The sequence below is a fragment of the Dromiciops gliroides genome, chromosome 2, assembly GCF_019393635.1.
Source record: "Dromiciops gliroides isolate mDroGli1 chromosome 2, mDroGli1.pri, whole genome shotgun sequence".
Taxonomy (NCBI): domain Eukaryota; kingdom Metazoa; phylum Chordata; class Mammalia; order Microbiotheria; family Microbiotheriidae; genus Dromiciops; species Dromiciops gliroides.
Window position 1 is genome coordinate 143,022,311 of NC_057862.1, and position 20,485 is coordinate 143,042,795.

Here is a 20,485-nt window from a genome sequence, read left to right on the forward strand (position 1 = left end):
AATAGCTGTGTGACCCTGGGCAAGTCACTTAACCCCAATTGCCTCACTAAAAAAAATTTTTAAAAAAGGAAAAAAAAAAGCAGTAAATGGATTTTATTCTTCCCTCCTTTTCTGTGTTAACCTAACACAGAAATATATCCTAACAACTCAATCTACTCATTAACAAGTAACTTGTTTGTTTACCTGCTGACAGTTACAGGAACTGCTGGTTCCCAAGAGAAAATAATCAGCCTTTTATAAGGCTTGCTGTGCAAATTTAAACCCAATAAGAGATGTAAAACACCCTAACATATAGACTAATTTTAATCCCAGCTGAGGCCAAACATAGTTACAAATGAATCTCTGAGCTCACACCAACTGAGAGTAAAGGAAAGTTCAAAAACAAACTGGGTAATCTGGAATTAAAATAAAATAGAACTTAATAAATGAATGAATAAGTAAGGGGGGAAACCCAAACTGGATAGTACAAGGAAGTCTTGTAGAAATTAAAACTTTCACGTGCATAAAGATCACAAAAAGATAAAAGACTGGGCTGTAACTGGAACTTCAAGAGAGAATATAACTTATTCCACAAAGTGTCAGCTGGGTAGTGAAGTGGATAGAGGGTCAGACCTGGAGTCAGGAATGCTCATCTTCTTGAGTTCAAACCTGGCCTCAGACGCTTATACTAACTGGGTGACACTGAGCAAGTCACTCAACCCTATTTGCCTCAAGTTTCCTCATCTGTAAAATGAGCTGGAGAAGGAAATGGAAAACCACTCCAATATCTTTTTTTTTTGATGAGCTGGAAAGTCTTTCTTTTATTTTTTAAACTTTAGCAACAAACATTTATTTTATTTTTTCCAGTTACATGTAAGGGTAGTTTTCAACATTCATTTTCATAAGATTTAGAGTTCCAAATTTTTCTCCCTCCCTCCCTCCCCCTTCCACAAGACAGCAACCAGGTTATATATGTACAATCCACAAGTGCTCTTTTTATCAGTTCTTTCTATGGGGTGGATAGTAAGTTTCATCATTAGTCCCTTGGGATTGTCTTGGATCATTGCATTGCCGAGAGTAGTTAAGTCGTTTACAATTGCTCATTGAACAATACTGCAGTCACTATGCACAGTGTCCTCCCAGTTCTTCTCACTTCACTATACATCAGTTCATGAGTCTTTCCAGGTTTTTCAGGGATCATCCTGTTTGTCATTTCCTGTAGCACAAGACCATTCCACCACAATCATATACCACAGCTTCTTCCCTCATTCCTCAATTGATGGACATTCCTTTGATTCTCAATTCTTAGCCACCACAAAGAGTTGCTATAAATATTTTTTGTACAATTTTTCCCCTTTTCTTTTTCATGATTAGTATTGTTAACTGTTTCCCTTTCATCCTATTCCCTTCCCCATGATATTTATTCTATTATCCATCTTCTTTCATCCTATCCCTCTTCAAAAGGGATTTGCTTCTGTCTGTCCCCTCCCCCAATCTTCCCTTCCTTCTTTTGCCCCTCTCTCTTTATCCCCTTCCCCTCCTATTTTCCTGCAAGGTTAGAAAGATCATTCCACCCAAATGAGTGTGTATGTTATTCCCTCCTTGAGCCAATTCTGATGAGATTGAGGTCTTTGAGCCAATTCTGATGAGTGTAAAATTCATTTACTGCCCTGCTCCTCCCCCATCTCTTCCCTCACTCCATAAGCCTTCTCCTGTTTCTTTCATATAGGATTTCACCTTTTCCCTCCCCCCTCCCCCAGTGCATTCCCCTCACCCCTCAATTTAACCCTAAAGATGTCATCATGGGGCAGCTAGGTGACACAGTGGACAAAGCATACACCCTGGACCCAGGAGGATCCCAGCCAAAACTCAGACTCAGACACAAGACAGTCACCCACTGCACGACCCCAGGCAGGTCCCCCAACTCCAATTTTTTTATGGTTCTCTAGGGTCTTGTATTTGAAAGTCAAATTTGCCATTCAGTTCAGGTCTTTTCATCATGAATACCTGAAAGTCCTCTTTTTCATTAAAGTCCCATTTTTTCCTCTGAACGATTATGATCAGTTTCGTTGGGTAGGTGATTCTTGGTTGTAATCCCAATTCCTTTGCCCTCTGGAATATCATATTCCATGCCCTCTGGTCTTTTAATTTAGAAGCTGTTAAATCTTGTGCTATCCTGACTAGGGTTCCACAGTACTTGACTTCTTTCTTTTTGGCAGCTTGCAATATTTTCTCCTTGACCTGAGAGCTCTGGCATTTGGCTATGATATTCTTAGGAGTTTTCCTTTTGGGATCTCTTTTTGGAGGTGATCAGTGGATTCTCTCAATTTCTATTTTAGCTTCTTCTTCTAGAATTTCCAGGCAATTTCCCCTGAAAATATCTTGGAAGATGATGTTTAAGCTCTTTCCTTGATCAGGGTTTTCAGGTAGACCAATAATTTTCAAATTCTCTCCTTGACCTATTTTCCAGGTCAGCAGTTTTTCCCAGAAGATATTTCACATTGCCCTCCATTTTTTTTATTTATTTGGATTTGCTTTATTGTGTCTTGGTTTCTCATAAAGTCACTAGCTTCCATTTGTTCAATCCTAATTCTTAGGCAATTACTTTCAACTGCCACCTGCTGGAGACTTACTGTAGAAGAGTTCCGCCCATGAAGTGAAAGTCTTTGAGGGCAAGACCAGGAGTCTTTTCTTTGGCATCAGGAAGTGACGTTGGGTAGTGGGAGGAAGAAGGAAGAGACTAGCGCTCTGTCTTGTGCTCTTTCCTGAGGACTCTGGCAGAGAAAGGAGCTAGAAATGCGCTCTCCCTTTAACAGATAGGAATCTAGGCCTTCCTCTCTCTCTTTATCAAATTCTTATTCTCCTTAATAAATGCTTAAAAGTCTAACTCTTGCTAAAGCTTATAATTTATTGGCAACCACTCATTAGATATTTTAGACAGACTAAGCTAGAATTTTAGCCCTTAACACATCAGAGAGCTTTTATACCTCCTTTTCCATTTGACCAATTTGACTTTTCAAGCTGTTGACTTTTTTCTCATGTCTTTCCTGCATCACCCTCATTTCTCTTTCCATTTTTTCCACTACCTCTCTAACTTTATCTTCAAAGTCCTTTTTGAGCATCTCTATGGCCTGAGACCAATTCACATTTTGCTTGGAAGCTTTAGATATAGGAGCCCTGATGTTGACATCTTCCTCTGAGGGTACACCTTGATCTTCCTTGTCACTGAAGAAACTTTCTATGGTCCTCACCTTTCTCTGATTGCTCATCTTGCCTTTTTTTACTTGACTTTTAGCTCCTTAAAGTGGGGCACTGTTTCCAGGCTGCAGTATCCCAAGCTTCGGAAGTCCCAGGTGGTATGATTTAAGGAAGATCAGGTTCTTCACTCACCTGGCCTGTTCTCTGGTCCGTAGATGACCCCAGACCAATGTGCTAATCAACCAGCTTTGTGTGTTGTGGGTATCAGCTCCAATGAACCTGTGTCCCTCCCGAACCTGGGCCACTGCTACTCAAGCCTACCTCCTGGTTCCCAGCAGGGGTGAAAAACCAAAGTTCTGCCTCAGCACCAGCACAGACCCCTGTAGTCTCCCCCCTGCCAAGAGTTCATCCCTCTCCCCAGACTGTGAGCTTAGTTCCCGACAACACTGGCACTTCAGCTGATTCAGAGGCTCTGGGGATCTCCCTCTCTGGTGAGGCCTTCCTGGGACTGGATCTGTGTCAGCCTGACTGTGGGGTTGGACTCCGCTTCTGTCTCAGCACAGCAGCTCCCTCCTTCTGACCTTTCAAGCTGTTCTTGGTTAGAAGATGATTTCAGCACTTTCTTCTGTGGATTTTTCTGCTCCAGACATTGTCCTATGGCATTATTTGGATGTTTTTTGTCCACTCAAATATCTTTGCCAAGAAAATCCTAAATGGGGTCATGATGAGTGGAACACAATTGAAATGACTGAACAACAAATAATCTCTTGAAGAAAGGTTACACTGTACCAATTTGTGTGATTCTGAGAGGCTGAGAGTCCTGTAAGCAGTCACACCTGTAAGGGCCAATTTAATATCTGAAGAGTTAATTGGGTGGGTCACCAAAATATTGGGGTCCCAGAAATAATGAGGGACCTCTAGTTCCAAAGCTCCCTCCCTTCCAAAGTGCCTTTTTAGATATTTCTCCCAGGTCAATGAGAAAGGAGCCTTGCAGCCTCTTTTCCACGAACGGATCAGATTTTATTAATTGGGAGTAAAATAAACAGCAATGGTGAAATTAATAAAAATCAAAGATAAGGGAATAGGGAAAAAGAAATACGGATAATCCTCCTAGCTCTAACCTAAGTCAATACAATCCCCAACTTGCTTCCAGTTAAGCTAATTCAAAAGAAAGCAGGGTTTTTGTGTTAGCACCACCTGGAACATCTGCTCTAGCTGCTTGCAACCACCAGAAGGGAAGAAGGAGAGAGAGCTCTGGAAGAGACTCAGACTCCCCTCAGTGAGGGTCTAATTTTCCTCTCCCAAAAGGGGAGGTCCTTCAAAAACTGCCTATGAAGAGAGGTTTCTCCATTTGGCCTCACTAGCATATGGAACTTCAGGGCGGGCCAGGTGTGGCCCCTCCCAAATGAGTCAGTCACATTCTAATAACTTTACCACATACCTTTTTCTATCTGCTTCAGTCATCTGGCTTTATTTTCCCTGATCCACCCTCCCAGTGGTGTGGGCCACAAAAGACTCTTCTGTGTGACCTCATACACATATTTACAAAGTCTTCTCAGTACCTGCAATAGCAGGGCTAGCTGCTCTGGACGTTTTATTCTTGTTTTAGAGCTCGTATAAAGGCAAGCCATTGTCTTATCTATTTATTTTTCACCTACTACAATGAATTAAGTTGTCTTACTTGAGTGTTGCAAACTTCTCTTTGAGTCCATCGATGGGAATTTCTTCAAGCATAAAAAGCTTTGATGTAAAGGCATCAATATGTCCTGAAAACACAGGTCAAAGCCTATTTTTAAAACTGTTATAACATGAAAAAATAAAACCAAAATAATCCTCCAAACTATTTAGTTTTTTAGAGCCTTTAAAATGGTTAAATGGTTAAAACATTAACCAAAGTAGTTTAAGTTTTCCTTAAAACATCTTATGTACTACAGGGGAGGTTGGTGGCGCACTTGGATTTAGAAGGACCTGAGTTCAAATCCAGTCTCAGACACTTGACACTTACTAGCTGTGTGACCCTGGGCAAATCACTTAACCCTCACTGCCCTGCAAACAAAACAAAAACAAAAACATCTTATACACTACAACTTCAAAGTGATTTTAAAGGGTTGCTTTTAAAATGACTCAGTTAATTTATTATCAAAATATTTTTCAAACTGAAAATGTTTCCAATATTGAAGCAAATTTACATTGAACTTGTAATTTGTAAATGTCTTTATTTTTAAATTTAGTATCTAACGATTTCTCCAATCTCAAAAGTTCTATAATTTTAGTGACATACAAAGCATCTCACTGATATCCAGTGTCAAACTCAAATAGAAACAGATCCTATTAGGCTACAGATTGATGTTGTATTATATTTTTATTTATTTTGTTAAACATTTCCTGATTACATTTTAATTTGGTTCTGACTGATATTCAGTGTTCGGCATGTGCAGTGAGCTTGACACCTCTGTACTATATGTCCACAACTTAGCTGACAATTTCTTGAATTATTATGGGCAAAAATAGTCATTATTAATTATTTTGGTGACTTTCTAAATTTAGCTAGGCTTCTCCTTTGACAACAATCTCTTGCTAGGCTTAAACTTAAGCCTCTTCAGCTTAAAAGGAACAGCCAGAACTTCTGCTACATTGGCCTGGCCTTCAAAAGCCCACCTTTCCCTCTATTCCATAATGAGGAATTGGACTAGAACTTTAGTGAAAATGTCCAGTGTAATGTCAAATTAAGCAAATTCACTGTGTTTAATCTCTAAAAAAGTGGCTTTTGTGATTTAATTTTGGTTGTCAAAACATGACTAGATAAGAGATACTTCATTACATGGCTAAATGCATTACTACTACAATGTCTAAAATTCACCACAAGACTTCCAAATAGCTAGCTCACCATTAAAAAAAAAAAAAAGACCAATCAACATGAAACTACACTTCCATATGCCAAAGATCCATGATTTTATCTGCAAGGGCACTTCCTCCACCAATGCAAATTACAAATCTTCCTTGTCTTTGAAGAGGAGGCCAAAAATGTCATTATTATACTACCCAGACCTAGTTATCAAAACAGCACCTAGCAGACGACTTCAAAATAAATTAAGGCAACCTATATCAAAGGATCTGAAAAACTAGATTTCTTAAAATTATTATTTCCTCCCTAAGGTTGCCACTGCTAGCAAGCACTTCTTTGGTTAGCTGTATCCAACACTAATTAGAAATAACATTATTTTCCAAAAAAACCAAATACATTCTTCCCCATCTTCTTATGTTACTCTTTATCAATTTCATCTTTGCATCCTTATTACACTTACTCATTAAATGACTTCTCCAAAGAAGAAACAAGTGAATGGTTTAATTGTTATAAAAGGAATATTCATTTTTTTTAAAAATCGCTATCCCCAATAAACATATTATAAATAAGAGCCTAAATATGTGATGTTTAAATATATGAGACATAGTTTCTGGGTAATTTAATCATTTTATTAATAAGGCTGGCAGGTTTTTAGTAAAATGAGGTCTATGGCCATTCCTCTCAGCCCAAAGACCCCTTCCTCACATCGGGTCTTGGTTCATATACCCTTCCCACTGTAGGGAGGTCCATCACATAACAATCAAATCTAATTGGTTAGCATCATTCAAATCTAATTGGCTGACACAATTGGAGGTGGGTCATTAAAATGAAGTCCAGGGACGACATCAGAGAAAGGAATGTAAAACCCCCATTCAAACTAATCCAGCAAAATCCTTTCATCTAGGTGTGGTTTAATCTCATCAGTAATGTCCTTGGGCTATCTAGACAAAAGGATCTGTCTCCACCTAAGACTCTTTTTGTGAGTTTAAGTCTGGTTTGACCCAGATGAATCTTACTTTCAAGGACTTAGACCTTGAGTGGGGTAGAAGAAAGAACTAAGAAAGAAGGGAAGATCACTTGGTCCTCCAAAATATTGATTATTAATAGTTATTTCTCACAGATACTAATGGAACTTTTCTTAAATGATCTAAATGTTTTCAAGTGACATCACAGTTTATATCTAATAAACTCAGTGAAAAATAATTACTGTACACAGAACACCACCCTTGGTGCAATAAGTCTTCCTTTTAGGAGTTTACATTCTATAGAGGGAAGACAGGACAAATATAAATGAAATGAGCATATCTGTATATACAAAAAAAATGACAGTTTTAAGAAACAAGTGTGGATGACCTGAAGTAATTAGTCTGGCTATATTGGTCTGAAAGTTTCTTGAAGGTAGATTTTATGAGTTCTATGTTGTTTAACATTTTTATCAATAACTTAAAGACATAGCTAGTATATTTATCAAATTTGAGGATAACACCAAACTGAGAGGAAGAGCTAACACCCTGGAGGACAGAATAAGGATCCAAAAAGATCTTGATAAACTATAATATTGAAGAAAACCTAGTAAGATGAAAATAAACAGAGACCAATGCAAAGCCTTGCAGTTGGTACAAAAAATCAACTTCACAAGTATGAGACAAGAGAGACATTACATTGTCAGAGAGTAATCATTATGAAAAAAGTCAGGGGGTTTTAATAGATTTCAAGATCAATGAGTCATTAATGTGACATAGCAACCAAAAAAAATTAATGCAATCTTGGGGTTACATTGAGAGGCAAAGCTTATAATAAGAGGGAGGTGACAGTCCCCCTGGTAAATTCTTATCTAGAGAACTGTGTTCAGTTGTAGGTACCAGAGTTTTTAAAAAGACATTGTTATGGGGGCAGCTAGGTGGCATAGTGGATAAAGCACCGGCCCTGGATTCAGGAGTACCTGAGTTCAAATCTGGCCTCAGACACTTGACACTTAACTAGCTGTGTGACCCTGGGCAAGTCACTTAACCCTCATTGCCTTGCCAAGAAAAAAAGAAAAAAAGAAAAAAAAGACATTGATAGGACACAGGGTATCCAATAGAGGATGGTAAAAGGCCCTGAGTCCATGTCATATGAGGATTAGTTGAAGGAACTGGGGATACTTAGCTTGGAAAAGAGAACACTAAACAGCACCAAGATAGAGATCTTCAAGTGTCTGAAGGATTGTCTGGTAATTTATTTGCCAGAGAAAATCAGGGCTGAGCCACCCACCATGGCTGATTGACTGACTTTTGGGCTTAGAATTATATGAAATCCTTGGGAGTCCAAGAGGGTAAATGGTTACTGTTCATAGCAGCACTTATGGACTTCCTCAGAAGACAAGGAGAGAAAGAAAGAAAAGAAAGAAAGAAAGAGAAAGAAAGGAAGGAAGGAAGGAAAAAGAGCAAAGAAGCAATAGAACCAACTAAATAAAAAAATATCATTGCCCTAGTGCTTTATGGTTTGCAAAGGACTTTACATTTGATCTTCACAATAATGTTGTGAAGTAGGTATTATTAATATCCCCATTTCACAGATGATTAAGGATCGCATTAACTATTACAAATCTGAAACCAATTCATTTAAACTCAAGTCTTCCTGACTCCAAATCCAGAGCTCTATCTACTACATCCTGTAGCTACCTCTATATATGGCAGATTAAGAGGACCAAGAAATGGCTGGCACTCAATAACTTTCCTTCTTGCTGTCCCTCACAAGGGACCTTCTATCTCCCAACTTCAAGCATTTTCATTGACCATTCTCCATACCTGGAATGCTCTCTCTCCTCATCTGTTTCCTGGCTTGCTCTAGGTCCCAACTAAAATCCCACCTTCTACAATTACCCTTTCCCAGCTCCCCTTAATGCTAGTGCCTTTCCTCTAAGATTATCTCTAATTTATCTTCTATATGTATTTTGCTTATATAAGCAGTTGTTTGCAAGCATGAGATTTTTGACATGACTGATTTTACCTTTCTTTGTATCCTCAGAGTTTAGCACAATACCTGGTAAAGAGTAGGTGATTAATAAATGCTTGTTGACTGACTGTTAAAAATGGTGGGAAAGGTTTGAACAGGTCTAAAAACAAGGGAAGCTTGATGCCAAGCATTTTAAGTTATAATATGGTTCCATATTCCAGGATCAAACATAAAATATATGGTCTTTAAAACTCTATAACACGGTTAATAGTCTAGAACGTATTACTTGACTTGAACATGAGAAATGGTGCAAAAGACACCATCAATGACATAGAAAGAAGGCTGACTGACACCTAAAGGACCTGGGTTCAAATCCTCCCTCTGATAATTCCTTTCCTTGAAATCCAAATTTGCTTAGCCTTCATGGTCCTCAGTTTCCTCATCAGTAAAATGAAGAAATTGAAATTAAAGTGAGGTGAGGGTAAGTGGGGTTTATTTCCATCAGGGAAGTTGTGAGAAAATTCTGAGAACTCGTAATGGCTGTAGCTGCAGGACTAAGCATTCTTGACAGCATTTTGGTGGTGGTAAAGAAAAACAAAAACAAAAAAACTCTCTAACACAGATCCTCTTTACCTTTCCAGATTTATACTTTACTCCCTTCCATATACCCTACAATTCAGCTCTCTTGGTCTACTTGCTGCTCTCGGTACAAAACAATCCATTTTCCATTTCCATGCCTTCATAGTGGCCTTCATACTGCCTTAAATACTGTTTGGTCTCACGGTCACCTCTCAGTTTCACCGGCTTCCTTCAAAACATGTATGATATCCCACCTTTCCCAGTCCAGACCCCAGCTCCCCAGCTAGCAGTGCCTTCCCCTGGAAGATTACCTCCCATTTACTCAGTATAAATCTTGTAAGCACCTACTTACTCAGCATTAGAATTTGAGCTCCTCAAGGGCTAGGACTAGTTTGTCTTTTCCTGAATCCCCAGACCTTAGTATAGTACTTGGCACACAGTAAACATTTAGTAAGTGTTTGTCTGAGAATTTCCAAGAATGAGATAAGCCTCCAGGTGGAATGAATTACCAAAAGCAAATAGGATGGTAAAAGAAATGCTTCAAAAGTTGCATAACTAAACTTTTTTTTAATTGTATTTTATTTTTTCTAATTATATGTTAAGATAATTTTTAACATTGATTTTTGTTTGTTTTTTGCAGGGCAATGAGGGTTAAGTGGCTTTAATAAAATCTTGAGTTCCAAATTTTCTCCCTGGTTCCCTTCCCTCTCCCTAAAGATGGTACTCAATGTTAGAGGTTAATCATATAAAACATATTATTAGTCATGTTGTGAAAAAAAGTTTGCAAAACTACTAGCAACAATAAAAATGTAGCAGTAGCAATACACATTTATATTGCCCTTTATAGTTTAAAAAGCACTAAGTAAGGAGAAATGCAATAAAAAATGCAGGTAGATTCCTAGACACTTCCTGAGAGGGAAGAAAGTAATTAAACCTAATAATAAATCAATAACATCTTTATAAACGAACAGGCATTTCAATTACATTTTCTAGTTAAACAGGAATCCTTTTTTTGTTTCACATATTTTCACTAAGAATCTTTGCACAATATAATGTCTCTTTGCCTGCCTAACAATAATACAGTGACAGCAAGTAAATTTTTCTTTGATTGGAAGTATAATCAAAAGTGATTTTTAAAATCTTAGAGCAAGAAATAGTTAATACAAAAGAAATCACTGTATGCTAATGAGGCAGTAATCCAAAAGGAACATGAATCACACTTACCAACATAAAACAGGCAGTTAGAATGTAACAAACTCTCAGTCCACAAGCGACAAAGTTCACTTTCAGTAAGCGCTTCAACACCATAGCAAGCCTGATACTCCAATTTTGGCAATACATAAACTGGAGATTGCTAGAAACACAAAATTAAACTGCTCAAATTTGCTTTAATTTATTATTAACTACAATGAATTTGCATATGTGTCATACTTTTCAAAGCAGTTCCACATAAGTACATTTTATCCTCACAAGCCTATAAGGTAGGTTAAGTATTAATAGGGAAGTTGGGTCTATGTAGATCCATTAGATGGGGCCTTAGTGAGACTGAAGCACAGAGGGAGCAGTCAGAAGTATACTATTTTGCTTGGTGGGCTCATAAACTGTCATGGAATCAAATATCATCTCTATGCAGATTATTCTCAGGTATCTTTATCTAGTCCTAACCTTTCTCCTGACTTCTAGTTTCACATTCCAACTGTGACATTTCCAATTGGACATTTCAAACTGGATGTTCCATAGACTTAAATTCAATATGTCTAAAACTAAATTACTTATTTCCAATTCTCCCTCCACCCCCATATCTCTCCTCCTTTCCTAACTGCCCTATTATGAACTATTTTATTATCACTATCCTTCCAGTTACCCAGTTTTACAACCCAGGTGTCATCTTTGACTCATTCTCACCATCAGTATTCAATCTATTGTCAACTCCTCTCAATTCTACTTTTGTAACATCTCTTCATATATGCCAACTTTTCTTCTCTAGACCTGCTACCACCCTGGTAATAGGACCTCATCACCTCACTTATATAGTATTCCATAGGCTGCTGATTGGTTTCCTGACTTAAGCCTTCCCCCCCTTAAAATCTATCCTCCACTTAGCTATCAAAGTGATTTTCCTTAAGCAAAGTTCTCTCTCTATGTCTGTTACACACTCATACACATACACATTGAATTCCAGTGACTCCTTATTGCCTCAAGGATAAAATCTTATGTTTGTTTTTTAATGCTCTTCATACCCAGACCCATTCCTACCTTTCCATTCTTCTTATACCATACCATCCTCTTTTACCCCCACTCCAAATATTCTACAATCCAGTGACACTGGCCACCTGGCTGTTCCCAAACACATAATCCTCCATCTTCCATCTTTAAATATTTTTGCTGACCAACCTTAAGCCTAGAATGATCTCCCTCATCTCTAACTCCTGGCTGCCTTCAGGTCCCAACTAAAATCCCCCCTTCTATGAAAAGCCTTTCCTGATCTCTCTTAATGCTAATAACTTCCCTTTAAGATTATCTCCAATTTATCCTTTATCCTTTTCTTGTTTGTACAGTTGTCTTCCTGTTGTTGCTCATATTAGATTGCAAACTCCTTGAGGACATGGACTGTTTTTGCCTTTCTTAGTATCCACAACACATAGCACAGTGCTTGGCACATAGTGGGCACATAATAAATGCTTGACTCTGAAGCAGAAGGAAAGATCAGACTTATTCTGCTTGGCCCAAGAGAATAGAACTAGGGACCCTGGGTAGCAACTGTGGAAAGGCAGATATCAGCATAAGATGAACAAAAGCTTCTGAAACTTAAGGCTGTCTTAAAGTGGAATGAGTTGTTTCAGGAGATAAAGTATTCTCCATAACAAGAAGTCTTCAGGCAGAATGGGGACACAGACTACTTGTCAACTTGTGATGGAGTGGGCATTCCTCCAGGTGTGGGTTAGATGAGATAACATCTGAGATCCTTCAGTCATAAGATTCCAAGATGTAAAGTGACCTGCCCAAGGTCATACAATGGTAGAGTCAAGCTGGAAGCTATATAAAAAGCTCTACTGATCAGAATACTGAATTACTTGATAATGCTACATAAAAGAAAATTAAATAACAAGAAAAACAAACAAAAAACTAATTAAAATAAATTTAACAATTTTACAATGGTAACATTTTTATGTGTTTGCAATTTGGGGGAAGAAGAGCTCACTATGAATATCTGCATAGGAAACTATAACCTATTTCTATGACCTCTACTGCCATCTCCAGGAAATTAGGAAAAAAGAAAACAAATTATATTGCTTCAAATATTTAAAAGAATTACTTAATGACATTTTAAAAATTTAAATGATATTTTAAATATAGCTACGGATGTCATATGTTAACATTTGGTTTTTTTCTAGACATAACTTCTGGCTCTTATTTTCCTAAGTGATAACTTTATTTGGACTTCTCTGCCTCTCATTCTCTATTTTTTCTCATCATCCACAAATTAAATTCTCATAAGAGGTTTCATAGTTTATGCCCTTATAGAATCCTACCAGACACTTTTTTCCCCTTCAAAATTACCCTAGGACTTAGCCTTTTCTGTTCTGTTCCTTCAATTCCACATACATTTGAAATAATCAGTCTTGTGAATTTCATATTTTAGAATGAAGCATTTATGAAACTAGGTTCATTTAGACAAACACTGATACAACTAAAACATTTACAATCGCTTCATCTGAATTTTATAAATAGAAATTGTACTAAGTTTTACTCAGAAATTTGAGCATTTAACAATGTTCCAAAATTCATCACATAGACCAAATTAAGCCTCTCTAGTTCACTCTAAGATTTGCAAGAGGTTGTTCTCTTAATTTAGGGTCTTAGAGAGTTTTAAAATAATTTAAACTTTTTTTTAAAAAAGCATCATATGCGTTTGCTGGGAGTTTATATACTAGTACTGTAGCTTTGGAGCTGAAAAGTATCTTATAAAAGTCCATCCTATCCAATTCCATATTTTAGAGATGAGGAAATTGAGGACCGCCCAGGAAAGTTAAGTAACTTACTCAAGATTACAAACATAAGCAAGAAACAGAGGCAAGTTTTGAACCCAAGACCTCGAACTGCAAACCAGGTTCTCTTTATACTATACCATTCTGTCTCTCATTCAAGTCTTCCTTTTTCTCCAATAATTACTTACCCTTCTAACATTTTTCCGTTTTTTGGAACGTGGTCTTGTCTCTACTTTCTGAACACCACAACGTACGAGTAATAGGAGATCTTGAAAGCTGAATAATTTATAAATAAGATTTCCTTCTTGAGGTGTTAAGTATTCTGATTTGTTTTCAACAAACATCTGAAGACTGTGTGGTAGCAATCCTTAAAAGTAATATATTACCAATTAGACTGCGTCTGTACTATTTAAGTATTATTACGTTTTTACATTATTACAAGTAATACATTTTAATCAATACAAGTCACAAGATGATACAATAAATTCAATCATCTATAGGATTACCTATAGGATATTTTCTTTTTCAACTTTGTGTGACCATTTTCTGTCACTAATCCTACTATTATTTATGCTTCTTTTGCCAGAAAGAGATAGAACGGGAGGTGTGAAGCTATAGGGAAAAGTATATTGGCTCTGGCTGCAGAGAACCTCAGTTCAAAAGTTACCTCTCATGATTACTACCTATGTGACCATAGGCAACTCACTTAACTATACTGGACCTCAGATTCCCCAACTGCAAAATTGGAAAAGGTGGCCTCTGAGGTCCCTTCTAACTCTAGCTCTATGATCCTACTTCCTTTACTTTAAGAGGAAATGTGACACAGACAAGCAAATTTGGTGAGAGAAAATAAGGAAAAAATGTTTCAAACATTTTTGTGGGAATGGAGGGGGGAAGAGAAGTTGGAACACAAAGTTTTTTAAAAATTGATGTTAAAATTTTGTTTTTACATATATTTTGGAAAATAAAATTCTATTCAAATGCTAAAAAAAAAAAAAGGATTTTATTCAATCCTAATACAGTAAGAAATTCAGTAGAGCAAGAGGAGGAAAGAGGATCTTAACTTCCTGTCTCCACAGTGTGACTGTATATTTTCTTTCCCTTAAGGGATATGATTTTTCTAGCACATAAGTTGTACCCATATTCAGATCTAATTATATATAAGGGGTACTGATACAAAAACACTGTAATTAAAATTGATTATTTTAATGGCATTGTGCCAAGACAGATGAACAATGAATCTGGACTAAAACTGATTCTAGACCAATACAAAACCAACTTTTCTCTTGTATGACAATTTTAACCAACTTGTGATGGTTTTGTCCATCAAGTGAAAGTACATATTGAACACAATCAACAGAAACAACAAAACGGATACTGTATTTGCCATTACGTTGTAGAACCCCTCACTCACAATTTATATGAATAATAACATACAATCTAGAATTTGTTGTTTTAAATTAGCCTGTTCATTTTATACAAGGGAAACTAAGGTTCAGAAGTAGTATTATATTAAGTAGTAGATAGAGTAAGAACAAGAAGAAAGGACACATTTCATATGAAGGCTGTAGAAGAAAGCAAAGAAAAAGTATATGAGGAATAGGGGCAAGGAAAACTATTTGCTAAAAACATCAGGTGAAAAAAACAATTATAAATGCTTACTCACGTCCTTTTGGCTTCTGAAATGCTGAGGAGCATTTAGACTTAGGACTATCAGTAGCAGTGGCTGGCTGTTCTGGGGCAAGGGCTATGGGGTGGTGTTTAGAATTTTCCAAATTCACAAAGGCCTGTTCAGGGACTTTTTTTAACGTTGGTTTTAAGAGTTCATTTTGCATTTTTAAAATCTGTCCAACTGGATCAAATTTCTTATATAATCGTTTGCCACACTTTTTTGTAGCACATTTTTTCTCCTCATGACTACCAGTAGCATCAGTCAAGTTTTCTGAAGAAGTCTGAATAGGTATAGGAGACCTTAGAGTATCTAGTACAGGACTTGAATTAAGGGTGGGAATCTCCTGCTTGTTATTATCATGATTTTTACATTCTATGTCGATAATTAAACGTTCTTCATCTGTATCACTATTACAAGAAACATCTTGAGTCATACTTGGCTCTGATATATCAATTATTTCTTTAAAAGTGTTTGTTTTCTCCAGGACCTTTAGTTTAATAGCATTGCATTCTTCATCTGTAGTATCATTTTCTTCACTTAACTCGATTTTTTCTTTTTCAAAGTCTTTGAATGAGGAAGAATCACATTCAGACTGTTTTGATTCACCACCACCTGAAAAAAACTGTGCTTTTTTACAATCTAGAGTATTGTCACATAATGAAAATTCCTGATTATCTTTAATTTTCTGTTCTTCTTGCTCACTGTTTACACTGGTCATCAGTTGTTTCTCCTTTTTCAATTGCTCCATCAGAATCTTTGATAAATTTATAGGATTAGAGGGAATAGATGCTGTACTTGATGTTGGGGGAAGGTTTGCTACAGTAGATGAGGGAGGAAGGCTTGATGTATTCAACGTTTTTAATGGTTTATTAGCTGTTACTCCAAAAGTTTCTAATTCTGTAACATCCTCATCAAAACTCAGATCTAAATCTTCAAAAGTCTCAATTCTTCGGGACTGCTTAATATCAGAAGGCACCTTAAAACAAAATCATTATCACACCATTAATAAAAAGTTTGTGACCCTACAAAGTAGGGTTTGAGGGACTATCTTAAAATTCACTGAAAGTAGATTACTCTTCTAAAACCAAAGATTACATCATTTTTGTTTCTGGACCCTAAGCACCTGACATAAGGGTGTCTGGTATATATCACTTAATAAAGTAGATGGGCATCTTTCACATTTGTCAAAAATTTACAAAAGTGAGGAATGTTAGATGTTTATAAATGTGTTTCCTCGCCCAAGCATCACTTACATCCCACTGAAATATATTCTCCTCCAGTTTGTCCATAAATACGGCAGAGACAGGAATAGCTGAATTTTTGGTTGTTAAAACGTCCAGTGGTACTTCATGAAAAATTTGATTTCTCTCTCTCACTGTCATTTCTTTCTTGGGAAGAGGTGAGTCAATATAAATTACTTTTGTTGGCTTGGAACCTTTTGATAAGAAAAAAGGCATTTGTATTTGATAAAAATAAGATGAGAGGCAACACAGAATAAAGAAAATTGGACTAAGAATAAAGAAATCTGGGTTCTATTCTCAAGTTATCACTTTTTGGTGGGATACTGGGCAAGTCATTAAACTTATCTCATTTAATTTGAAAAACGAAAGGGTTGATGTCCAAGATTCCTTCCCTTCTCTAAAGATCTCTGATTCTATTGTTAAAGAGAAATATATTTTACCTTTTTCTTGTACAAGGAATTGGAACAAAAGGCATTTTGGGTTTTCTAATGTGATCTAAATTAAAGATGGTTCTCTCAAATCTAGTCCAATTTTTAAAAAGTTAAATGAAATTTATACCTCAGGGGAAAATTTTCAGGATCTAAACTTATTAAAAATTTATTTTCCAATCAACTTCTTCCTTGCTAGACAATGAATGTCATTAGCCATCAAGAACATTTTGCTTACTCTACAAAGTAAAAAATATTTTAACCAGTAAGGAGGGCATTTCATTTCACAAGTTAATGCAGAGAGGTTCCCTATCCCAACTCAGTGTTAATTGCGGTCTCTCTAGAGGTTGTTTCTATTCTCAGTAATGAGGTGGAACAAGGTCTAGAAAACTATAAGATGACTTTGCCATCAGTTTTTCTCCTTGAAAATAGAGGACAACTAGTATTTTTGACTGAGAAAGTTTGTAATGACTTTAAGACAGAATTAAATCAATTCAGTTTTGGGGTTGGGTTTCTTTTTTTTTTTGGTGAGGCAATTGGGGTTAAGTGACTTGCCCAGGGTCACACAGCTAGTAAGTGTCAAGGGTCTGAGGCCGGATTTGAACTCAGGTCCTCCTGAATCCAGAGCCGGTGCTCTATCCACTGCGCCACCTGGCTGCCCCTCAATTCAGTTTTAAATTAGGATAGTAACTTTTTTTCAGATAACCATTGAAAAATTAGCGCAGATAAAACATCAATAAATCTAAATTAGTAGAACTATTAAGTGTCCATTATATTCAAGGAACTAAGTTAAAAAGGTATACAGAGGTAAATAAAGTTTAGTGCAAGATCATAAAATTCATCAGAGCCACATTTATTTACATAATTTATAAACTCTTATAGGGCATACAAGGTTCCCACCTGGGTTCTTGGCCCCTCTCTTACATGCATCTTTAGTTTCTTCCATTCAACTGGTTCCTTTTAGTCAGTCTATAAATATGCTGCCCTCTTGCCTGACTCATTTATCTCTCTCATCTGCAGTCTTACATCTCCCACTGGATGCCCCAAACACATCTCAAAATGAATGTCCTGTAAACATCTTAAACTAAACACATCCAAACCGGAACTAATTATCTATGCTACCCCCCAAAAAAACTAACTTCACAATTACTAATAAGGGGACCTACGACCAGTCATCCAGGCTTGTAACCTAGGTGCCAATCTGTACACCTCACTCTCACACCTCATATCCAATCAGTTGCCAAGGTGCCCAGTCTACCTTCATAATATCTCTCATATTTTCCACCTTCTCTCTTCTGTCACCACCCTGGTAGTTTCTCAATTGCCTCATGCCTGGACTATAGCAAAAGCCAGATGAATGGATTCTCTTCAAGTTTCTCCTCATTCCAGTTTATCTTCTACTTAACTATCAAAGTGATCAACCTAGAATACAGGTCTAACCATGCATATTAAAAAAATCTTCAGGGGGCAGCTAGGTGGTGCAGTGGATAAAGCACCGGCCCTGGATTCAGGAGGACCTGAGTTCAAATCTGGCCTCAGACACTTGACACTTACTAGCTGTGTGACCCTGGGCAAGTCACTTAACCCTCACTGCCCCACAAAACAAAAAACAAAACAAAAAAATCTTCAGTTCCCTATCATTTCCAGGATCAAATATAAAATCCTGTTTGACCCAAGGCATTTCCAAATGTGGCCAACGTGTTGATTTGTTTTTGCTTAACCAATGTATTCAAAGGTAGGCTTCAACTTAGTGGGATTGTGAAGGTACATTAGTGGCAATGAGAAACATAAAAAGCATCAATATTTAAATACAAAGAAAGGAAAAAAAGATGTGAAAAAGAGGACACAAATAGAGCAATTTTGTTACTACCCTGTCAAATAATATACTTCCATGTATTTATGTGACTTTAAAATAAAGCATGTTCAATTCTTACACAATATTTTTCCTTATTCTTTATGTTTTAAAATATTTATTGACAACTGTTAACACAAAAAGAATATCTGAGAAATAAAAAAATGAAATCAAAACAAAATGCATTAAATATCTTGGAGTCAATCTACCATGGCATACTCAAAGATTTATACAAATACAAGTACAAAATACTGTTTAAAGAAATAAAAGAAGACAAATTAGAGTGCTGTTCATTGCTCACAATTATACCCCAACAATAAAATAATGATGATACTACCCAAATAACTGATTTAATGCTATACCAAACTATTATTTATTTTTTAAAACCAGATAAAATCATAAAATTCATTTGGAAGCACAAAATATTAAGGGAAATAAATTTTAAAAGATGGTAATTAAGGGGAAACCAAATCTCTAGATATCAGAATATATCTTAAAGAAGAATCAAAATTATTTGATACTAGTTTAAAAAGTATTTTTGCACTTTAAGAAAAAATATGAGGAATTTATAGAAACATGGGAAGACATATGAAATAATACCAAGTAAGAAGAATCAGTAAAATACATACATAATTATAACAACAAAAATGGAAAGAAAGATAAGACAAAACTAAACACAGATACAAATGGATACTATGTATATATATATGTGATATATACATATATATACACACACACACATATACATACACATATATTCAATGATGCCTTAAACAAGATTTTTATCTTCTTGCTTAAAGCATTTGAAAAGAGTCATGAAAGTTCATATAATCATAAAGTATTTTTCCCCTTCCCTCTTACAAAATCAGTGTTAGGGAAATCACAAACCTGTAACAGGAATGATCTTCACACACACTGGAATTTCCCATTGTTCCTTGTAATTAGGTGCATGATTATTCAACAAGGTAAATAATGATCGACTAGTGAGAGCTATCTGAGGATGATATCTCAATACAAGCTTTTCTGCATTTGGATCTGTACTAATATCCTGAAAACAATAAACATTTCAGTTATTTCTTTGAACAACACATTTTATAATCAAATATAAATAAGATACAGAGCAAATTTTGGGGAAAAGAATACCAGGGCTATTAACTTAAAAATATCTTAAACCTTTCTGTTGGATGCACAAAAGATAATTAATCATTTGCATTTATTTAATTCACCTTAACACATTCTAGAATAATCATTATGTTAAGTGTTACTCACATAATGCATTGAAGCAGCTTTCTGCTCTGGTGTTTCAATAGTTGATGTAGATTTATAATCTATGGAGAGCTGCAACTCAGCAGGCATCATGGGAAATGATAATTTTGCAAACTTTACATTACCCTAAATAACATATAAGAAAAAATTAATTTTTCACTAGTAAATCCCCATTTTTCTCATCATAGAAAAATAAAACTGAATTTCAACTTCTTCAACACAGTCAAGGTCTGTTAGTAAACACTCATTAAGCAAAGGTTTTCTATGAAAAGAAAAATAACTACAAATCCAGGAGTACAAATTGTCTTTATATCCCCATCAGATTGATCCTGCTAGTGCTAAGTTGAGGGCAGCAACTCTTCAGAGGATAAAGTTACCTAAAGAATCACTTCAATACGTACTATCATATTATCTTTGTTATAGCCCCAGTGAAGCAAACATCAAAGACTTAATCATGTCTTAATGAGAACAAGGAAAATAGTATTTCTAGGATAGAAAA

At 36.2% G+C, this 20,485-nt stretch overlaps 1 protein-coding gene across 2 annotated transcripts in view; it reads right to left on the bottom strand.

Moving 5' to 3' along the window:
• Positions 1-20,485, bottom strand: part of ICE2 (interactor of little elongation complex ELL subunit 2) — a 54,955-nt gene that overhangs the window by 14,406 nt on the left and 20,064 nt on the right. For both annotated transcript variants that reach the window (XM_043989967.1, XM_043989968.1), the window contains exons 7-13: positions 19,990-20,112; positions 19,609-19,768; positions 16,453-16,634; positions 15,194-16,175; positions 13,716-13,894; positions 10,763-10,892; positions 4,859-4,943 (exon numbers count right to left, since the gene is read on the bottom strand). In XM_043989967.1, the coding sequence (XP_043845902.1) occupies positions 4,859-4,943; positions 10,763-10,892; positions 13,716-13,894; positions 15,194-16,175; positions 16,453-16,634; positions 19,609-19,768; positions 19,990-20,112 (1,841 nt within the window). The remainder of the gene's footprint in view (positions 1-4,858; positions 4,944-10,762; positions 10,893-13,715; positions 13,895-15,193; positions 16,176-16,452; positions 16,635-19,608; positions 19,769-19,989; positions 20,113-20,485) is intronic.